Consider the following 9,406-nt stretch of genomic DNA (forward strand, 5'->3'; position numbering starts at 1 on the left):
AGAAGCAGATCATACTTCCGCTCAACTTGTACATCACAAGGCAAGTACATCTTACTCTTTTTTTAAGGCATTTTCACGGCACATGGCCACATCCCAGTTGCTTACGGCTGACCATCTGAGTTCCTACAATGTACTGATGTTCGCAGTTCATTTTCAGGGTAACAGGCGCAGCAAGGGATCAGCAACCCCCCTGTTTCAGCAGGGAGCAAGCGACCACGACGACGCGGCCACCGTGGCGGCCGAAATGCTGAGGAGGGACTACTCCGTATACGCGGATCCCCACAGCCGGCGACCCATCAACAACGACGCCCCGTTGGATGAGCTCGCGGAGAAGAAGCCCTAGCTGGCTAGCTGGGCATTTTGAGCGATGCTGAATTGCTGCGTAACCCCTCTTGCTAGTATCATAGATACATGTAGCCTAGCTTGTTTCTTCTCAGTTTACATTAGGTGTAGAGCTAGCATATGGTTAGCTTAGCCAGCTGGGTAGGGAGAAGAACACGACGGATGTAGAAGCCCATCTCCTGACCTCGGTGGAACAGATTGAGGTGGGTCGGATGGGCAATTTTGATTGCACCGGAAATATGCTTTTTGTTCCGTGCACGGGACATCCCGCGCATGATTCACCTAGTTTTATGATTTGAGATATGTGCTGACAAGTTTTAATTCTTCTATTCGCAAAAAAAAAAGTTTTATTTTCTTCTTAATTAATGGATGAGGCAAAGCTTTTCCTCCATTTCATTAAAAAAAAGACAAGCTTCATTTAGCTTCATCGAGTTTCCGGAACCTCGAATGGATCGGCACGGGATGAAACCGAGTGCTTTTGTTCCAATGCACGGGACAAACGTCCGCAGTGTCCGTTCTGACGCAAACGTGGACCAAATATGCGCCAGGAATGCGTCTCTGCGGACGCGTCCGCGCGTCCGTTTGTGTCCGGTTGGGCTGCATGCAGCCTTCTCTCTCCTCCTTTAATCACGCATGCGCTTATTCCTAGCCACACAAACAAAATCTTTCCCTCTCTCTCCTCTCTAATCACGCATGCGGTCAAATAAATGCGTCTCTGCCGCTGGAGAAGGGGCAGACGCATGCGGACATGCGGACGTTTTTTGTGTCCATGCCCGACGCAAACGGACATAAATATGCGTCGCCCCGCTGGAGATGCCCTTATGCCATGTTCATTCCATGTGTTGCACAAACCACCACTTGGGCAGATTTTTTACTATTTCCGCCAAGTGGTGCTCTAATTTGCTGCAATTTCCACCACTCGGTCGTCTAATCAAAGATTTAGTCCTATTGGTTCACGATGTCACTGCTCCAATTAATGTAATTAAAAAAATCATCGACAATTTATGTTTTTTCTATTTATATTTAAAAAATACTAGTAACCTCCTATACAAATCATCAGAAAATGATTACGCATACAGTAATTACGATCTTTATAGATCCTTTATAGTCTCATGAAAATCACGTAGCAAGAAGTTGATAATTGACAATCCAAAAGTATTTGTCCAAACTTTTGAATGGAAAATCAATGTTAAGAAATTGGACTATTATAAAGAACCAAGAAAACATTTCATGTTTTTTTTTGGAGGGATGGTCATTTTCCTATGATTTGTTTAGGAGCATGTTAGGAGTATTGATTTGCGAAACAAATGGACTTTTTTACGCATCCATTCGTAAAATATCCGTCCATCACATTCTAGTGTGCACCCACAAGAAAATCGTAGTTTCTGGGTAAATAAAAATGTATGTTTTTTAGTTTCTGAATTTTTTGTATATTAATTGAAGCATTGACATGTGGAGGAGCCATATGATGTTCTGCTGTCGGTATGGATAAATAGCTGATTATATGATCAAGTGGTGGAAATTGCAAAAAAATCCGTCAAAGTGATGCTTTGCGCAACACATGGAGGAGCCCCAAGGACTGGCAGACTGAGACAGCGTTTACCCGGTGCACTCTCTTCACCAATCACAAGTTCGTTGCTTCCGATCTGGGGCTCAGGTTCTTCCAGACCCAATCAGACGAGGAAGCCAGCCTTGGCGCCTTGCCTTGCCGTAGCAGCCAGGCAGCCAGCCAAATACACCTGCCTGTATCTACGCGCCAGGCCAATGGCAGCCATGGCGAACCGGACCACGCGAGCTTCTTCGTCCGCACTTGCACGCCCATGCTGCCGCCGCGCCGTGATAAGCCTGCCTGCCTGACGCGACCAACAATAATAGAGGGCTAGACTAGACGACGAGACTGCCCCGTCGCAGCAGTCATCCGGCGGCAGTCAGCAACAGATGGCGAGAGCGAGACACATGTTGCTGTTGGTGCTGTAGACTCCGTCCGTAGTCACCTGGACCAAGCGATGGAATGGACGTCGCATTCTGCAGACATGACCATATTCGCTGGAATTTTCCGGTCTGCGTGACGGGCTTCAGACTTCTCTGCAGTTTTTTTTCTAGTGTTTCACGGTCCAGATGCTGGAAAGCAACGTCCACTTCCGGTCTCTGGCGTGTGACGCGGACCGGCCACCTAACTTGACGGGAAAACGAGGGCTTCAAAATGTCGCTTCAGGCGATCTCGAAAATAAATGTCGCTTCAGGTGTTGCAGAAAACAGCACAGGATGTCGACACTGGGTCCAGTCCAACTTCCCCACAGGTGCATACGTCGCGGACGGGCAGAAAACAACGGGTCAGGAGATTGGTTCTTTCGTAACTGGATGTCTCGGCAGGTCGTGAGCACGCACCGACGATGAAATCAGGACGGCAAATCCTTTTGACGCTTTCCGGAGAAGTTCCAGATCATTCGCTCGTACCATATCAACGGATCTCACGGTATCACCAGTTTGCGCAACAAAAGCACCAGAGTTGCTAAAGCAGAGAAGAAGCACACGCAGATGTATAAAGATGATATTTATGTGCATATAGCAAGTAGCAACACCAAAGTGCATACTATATTATGGTAAAGAGTCTCGGAAATGATACAGTGGCAAAGCCGAAACACCGGCGGCGCCAGCAACACTCGCCGCCACTAGCAGGTTCCCTCAACACGAGATGGAGCCCGGCGTCGGCGAGGTGCTCGGTCGTATATGTACAAATGAAAGAACAAACCGTCTGATATGTCAAAAAAAGAACTATGCACAAACACAACACACTCTCCTGCAACATCATATGTCAAGGGACGGTTCTTATTTCGCTATCTTCTTCTCCGAAGTCCAAACACCTACAGGCAGGGTAGAGAGCAGCGGCTGCCGCGAAGAAAACAGCATCACAGCTTGGTCTACATTACCTTTTTTTGGTATATAGCTTCTCTTCTACTATCTTTCAAAACTGGCATGAAGTGCCCAGCCTCTGCATCGGGCGCGGGCCGGCGCCAGCCGCGTGCTTCCGTGCCTGGAAGGCGCCCGGGAGAAGCTCCTGGAACTTGTCGAGGAACGCGCTCCACTCCTCGGAGCCCATGTCCGACAGCTTCACAAAACTGGCGCTGGGAGGGAGCATCTCGTTCGCGCTCCTGCTACCAGACTGATGCAGCATACTCATACTACCTTCTCCACTATTGTTAGTTTTAGCACCCAGCTTGCTCTTCGGAATACCTCCGTGGTAGCCTTTGGCTTTCCCGAAGAAACCAGTCCCCTTCAGCGACCCAGACAACTTCGAAACGGAAGGGACCAGCTTAGGAAACATACCCTTGGAGGGGTCAGTGTCATCCTTGATAACCTCCTTGGCCTCATCATCTTCCTCATCGCACTCGTCGAGCTTTGAGAGTGGATTCCTGTGACATGCTTTCATGGGCCCAAACTTGCTGAATGGTGGCGGTTCAAATGCGTCTGAGTCATCCTCACCGTCGAGGGAGAACTGGGTGAAGTCATCATCGTCGTCTTCGACTCCGGCTTCTGGAAGAAACAGCTCCCTGTCCTCGACCCACTTCCTTGCCTCCATGCAGAGAAGCTCCAGCTCACTTGGCTCTTCTTCCTTCCCAGTGAACTGCCTACTCATCATCTCTCCTATCTCTGACAAACAAAGGCCAAATGCTGCACCTTCCTTGAGAAATATTGTTGATAGCACTAGCACCCTCAGACATGCCTTGCGGATCATAGGCAGCTCCATGCGAAGCATTTCTGCATCTCTTGCAGGATCCAAATCTGCAATGTATTCAAGCTCCTCCTCAGAGAAAGGGATTGATGCCTGTGGCCAGTGGATCCATTCAAAGTAAGGGTCCTCTAGACATTCTGGAAGACAAAGACCATGGTCAATAGGAATGAGTTCAGTCTGCACTCCAAAATTGTCAGACCCAGGACCTACTTTCCTGACCAGAAGATTGCCTGAATGCCTGTCTGTGTTGAAGATCCTGATGTCAAGGATGCCAATTCTGTGCACTGCAGATACAGGGAAGCTTGACGTCCCATGGTCACTGGCATCAAAATCATGAGGGATGAACTGCTGCAATGATGCAATCTTGCTCACAGCCTGTGATTTGTTGTGGAACATCTTGTTCTTGCTGCCTACAGTATCATTCACATTGAACACATCGTGTGTGATCTTGACCAGCATGGTCGGAGGAACATTTGCAAAGTTGTCGTGGTCAAGGAGGTAAGCAGCTACCTCTCTGAACCCTGTCTCACCAACTCGTACAGATCTTTTGAGGCCTGGCTGTCCAAGGGCTCTCCCTACAAAGCCTTTAGGATTATTTGGAGCAAATGGCTCCTCATCGGTTGGCTTGACAATTGCTACATGTTCCCCCCACATGTTCTTGAAGTAGTAGGCACCACCCATCCCGCTGTTAACAGCTACTGGGTCAACTCCATTCTTTATGGCTTTCACAACATCCTTAGCAAGCTGTTTCATCTGAGAGGAAGGACTTGAACACCCAAGGATAGCAATGGGTCCACTACGGTCTGGCTGTTGCACATCTTTTCCAGTAGGAGAGAGGCAAGGTGTTGAGCTGCTCCTATGCATCTGATTCCTTGTGAGGAGCAGCGGTGAGTCATTGCGAATATTGCTCAGATCATTGTTCAGAACAAGATCACCAAAGGTTAATGAGCTCTCCTCTGTGGAAACATTCAGGGCTATCTGCAGCTTTTTTTTCACGGTGTGTGCATTTTCTCCCCTCTCCAGTTCGATGCCCAGGACAGAACCATTATCAGTTTGGACAAAAACTCTCTTCCAGCTCAATGATCTCCCCTCATTTCTGCTACTTGCAGGATATTCACTACTGAAGCTCCGATCCAGGACTGCAACAGCCATCTGTGTCTGAACAGGACAGTCCAAGTCCCTGGACATAGAATGGCTGAACGGCCTGTCTACCTTTATGCTTCCACCTCTCCTGTAGTCCAACAGAGAAGCAAAGAGGAAGAAAGAAGACTCCAAACTGATCTCTGCTAGCCAATCAATAGTAGGCCATTGATGATGTTTTCACAACCTCTGCATAAACTGGAAGCTATCTCACAATTCGGTGGTAGATACACTGCAAAAGGAAACAGTGAACCATGAATACCATGAGCATTGCACAAGATCAGATTCCTTGACATAAATTTAAATGTTAAAGCACGATAAATTAGGAAGCATGAGGGACAGATATCCAGAAGACAAGAATACATAAGCTAAACACAAGGAGTAATGGAATGAATTTACATTAACTTCCGAGTTAAATAGTCTAGCACATCACAAAATAGAGCATGAAGTTCTGCCACAAAACAGTCCCTTTGGATCTTCTTGTTTGCTCATTTCAATATTTCTATTTTTTTATCTAGTCTTTGTGCCAAAGCAAGATACACATGATAGCTTGGACTTGTAAAATTCGTAACACATATTTAATACACCAAGGAAGTTGATAAGCAAATTAAAGTTCAAATATACTGGACAATTCTTCAAGTCTTACTTCTAGATTTCACATCTTCACTAGAACAGAATAAATTGGGCAATAACTTGGTCAATATGATAAACCCCAGACAGTTTAAATAATTCGTCACAGGGTGACAGTAGGATATAGATCTGAACTTCTTTTAGACAGCAGCATCATTCGATAAAAATAACTAGCATTCAGACATAAGAATGCATACATATCCGCAGTAACAAATAGAAGGACTCTTGACTAGTAGAATAGAAGAATCAAAAAAGTAAACAGCTTCTCATACCCAAAAACAAGCTTAATCATCATGACTTCTTATGAAAAAAATTACCGTGTTCATATTGCTTTGGCCTGATCTAAGAAAATTAACATAAGGATCACACAGAGATAATCATAAATTGGTAGGCAGTGCTAGAGAGCAAGTTCCTAAACTGAAATCGTTCAGTGGTAGTTCACTAGAGCCATAGGCAGATCTAGAATTTCAGAGTCCAATCACTGAACTCACAAATATCCTGACCAAAACACACACAGCAAAACAATAGGCCGTACACAGATAAAAAAAATTGGCTAAAATGAAACAGGAAACAAATCCCTCTTCGCTGCCTGTATCAAATAGTTCAAATCGGACTGACAATACTAGGAGAAACGACAAAGCAGGACCTCGGATTAAAAACCTCGCAGTGGCGCATCCCACATAGTCGTACTAAACTGACACAATAAATTCGTGAGTAAACAGCTTAAAAATACGAAGAGCCCATGGATCCCGCGTGTTCCCCGTCAATTACGAAACCCCCCAAATCCAACGCATTTCGACTGAAGAAATCACAAAAAAAGTAACAGAGAACACACCACCACGCACGCATCACAAGCATTCCCAAATCCTTCACAGCTGAGAGCCTAAATCCCGAGATGACGGCTCGGAACCGCGCGCTAAACCGAACACGAGAACAAACCAAGGCGAAATCTCTCGCCGATGCGCATTTCCGTGGCAGCAGCACACGGGACACCAGGTTTTCTGAGCTATCTCGAGTCCCCGTCGACTACAGCGTCCATCCCACTATCCCAGCACGAGCCGAGGGGAGTAGGACTCACCGGCGGGGCGGATCTGGGCGCCTGAGGGCGGGAAATGGACGGAGCGACACCACCACCTCCTCCTCCGGCGGCCGGCCAAGTCGCCGGCGCAGATCCGATGGCGGGCGGCCGCGCCGTACGCCTCCCCGCGGTGGCGCGATTCGTCTGTCCTTTTCCGGGGTTATTTTTTCCTCCTCCTCGTCGCCCTTGCGTTCACTGGGGCTTAACTCGATGTAGACCAGAGGGACGGGTTAATCTAATACACCGTGGTTAAGCTGACCCCCTTCGGGCATTCTTATAGGCTACCAGTTTTGCGATATGGCCCCTTCGGAATGGAGTTATTTGCTCGAACGGTGCTCGTGAGGGCCTTGCCTCCTGCGATCACGACAAAAAGTTGCCACTTGCACATTGGTGTACTACGTCTTGCTTTGGATCATTCAAGGTGACATAGGGTGTGCGATGTTTGTGTCTTTACTAGCTTGTTGGGAGAATGCGTTGCCTTGAGGCCCATACTCTCAACATTGATCACTTTTTCTTACTTAGTAAATGTTGATTATGCTCAAGAGTCTAATGAACAAAACATAAGACCCAATAACCAAAATTTTACCCCAAGATGGAATAAGTCTGATCATCACACGTGACTATTTTAGTAAGGCCGGTAGTCTCTCTCACTTGAACGACCTACAAGTTGTACTAAAGTATGTCTTAGTTAGTGCAATGTTACTTTAGTAGTAAGCACATAGCATATACTACTTGTCATCGATAGATCAGTACCATTGTTATACGTAAGAAATATTTGACACAAAAATGACAACTGTTGGCAAATATATGTTTGAATGACAAGATCCTTTTGAATGCCCGACATATTCTAGAATTTTTCTACTTGAGCATCCCAATCGTAAACTAGAAACCTCTCACATATAGATATCGACCAAGATATGTAAGGCTACACACACATACATATACGCTACATTCATGCAATCGACACAACTTGATCAGGGAAGACATGCATTTTGTCTTTTCCGGTTTTCTTATGTTTGAGACGATTTTGATATAAATATATTTTAATGCGCAATGTATAAAAATAATAATGGAAAACACCATAACATACAATTTAAATTTGGCACAACATAATTAAATATGATGTAAATTAATAAATATGACTTATACAAATATAAAAGTTTAGTGTAAATAAGTAAATATGTTTTGCCTTGTTCATGGGGGCAAACAAAATGAATGGAAGAGTTTATGTAAACTCAATTTCTATTAACAAAATGATTAACCATTTTATTCGCTACATGGAAGGGTCATTCTCACTAAGAACAATGCATCAGCTTGCTACGATGATGAAGGGTAATCAGTTAAGACATGGTAACGCACGTTTGGGATAAAACATATAAAATATTTCCAAAAATATTCGCATGCTTATCTTTGGCTAATCCTAGGGGGAACTCTGTCATTAGTTTCACCAACTAAAAAAATTATGATGGCGCAGGGCTGATGATTACAAGGGATAAATTCTATATATCTCTACTGAAAAAACATTGAGCCTCCATGTGTGGTTTTGGTAATTAATGACAATACCTGTGGACTAATATTTGCATTGAGTTATATTTGTAGGAGTTGTCCATAGGCAATGCTTGAACCATAGGTTGGCTTCAAGATTGCAATAAAAAAATGAAATGCAAGTTCAAGATAAGCCAACTCAAAGAGATCATATGCTTGAACCTTATCATTCATATTGTGTTCATGGATATGTGAAGATGTACCAAAGAAGAAGCTCTACCATAGTGGATTATGGGGGAGCAATCCGCAAGACTTCATCAAGCAAGCACAACCAAGAAAAGCGTTCCATCTTGTTGTGGTCAAGATCGTCATCGTCGAGCTCAAGTGGAATGTGCAAGGTTAATGTTTGCTCTTGATAGGGTTTCCTTCTTACCGGTCTCATGGTTTAGTTGCGAGACCGATTTACAGGCTAGATGTCGTACTATCAAGAGGCTCTCAAGTGAGTAACTCGATCGTATCATTCGGAGTGCGGTCAAACCTTTGCATCCTTGCATCATCTTTCTTGGTTGTTATTTGGATCTTATACATGTGGTGTTTTAGATGTTGTGGTTACTTCCATGACAAGCTCTAGTTCATCGAAAACGGATTTCGTATCGATCACTTGTTGCGTTTTCGAGTTTGGTGACTTTCTCGGTTTCTCATATTGAGGTGTTGCACCTCTAAAATGAATAGAAAATCATCCCGACTAGTTTCCATATTTTGTGGGGGTATCTCTTGTCGTTCTCTTTCCAATGAAATTGGTTTCGTTGCATTTGGATTTTCCTAGCTCTAGATATATCATTTCTAGTTTTGCCTTTTAGTTTAAAAGAAATGAAAAATAAAAAGAAGGGAAGGGGCATCGCGGCCGGTACCGCCGGCGGAGCTACCGACTCAAGTGCCGGCAAAGGGAGGATACTCCCAGTAATCCTCCAGGAGGAAGCTCCCCGTGGCCGGTACCG

General features: G+C 45.1%; 1 protein-coding gene across 1 annotated transcript; it reads right to left on the reverse strand.

Moving 5' to 3' along the window:
- Positions 1-2,896: 2,896 nt before the first annotated feature.
- On the reverse strand, positions 2,897-7,153 carry LOC124652140 (phosphatidylinositol 4-kinase gamma 5-like). Its single transcript, XM_047191167.1, has 2 exons — positions 6,924-7,153; positions 2,897-5,447 (listed from the first exon to the last, which is right to left on the reverse strand). The coding sequence occupies exon 2, from the start codon at positions 5,261-5,263 to the stop codon at positions 3,308-3,310; it is 1,956 nt and encodes a 651-aa protein (XP_047047123.1). The 5' UTR covers positions 5,264-5,447; positions 6,924-7,153; the 3' UTR covers positions 2,897-3,307.
- Between the last annotated feature and the right edge of the window lie 2,253 nt (positions 7,154-9,406).

This window comes from Lolium rigidum, chromosome 5 (assembly GCF_022539505.1).
Source record: "Lolium rigidum isolate FL_2022 chromosome 5, APGP_CSIRO_Lrig_0.1, whole genome shotgun sequence".
Lineage (NCBI taxonomy): Eukaryota > Viridiplantae > Streptophyta > Magnoliopsida > Poales > Poaceae > Lolium > Lolium rigidum.

What these genes read in the sequence shown, in the direction of transcription:
- LOC124652140 (XM_047191167.1), bottom strand. Translation starts at nt 5,263, where the DNA reads ATGTCCAGGGACTTGGACTGTCCTGTTCAGACACAGATGGCTGTTGCA.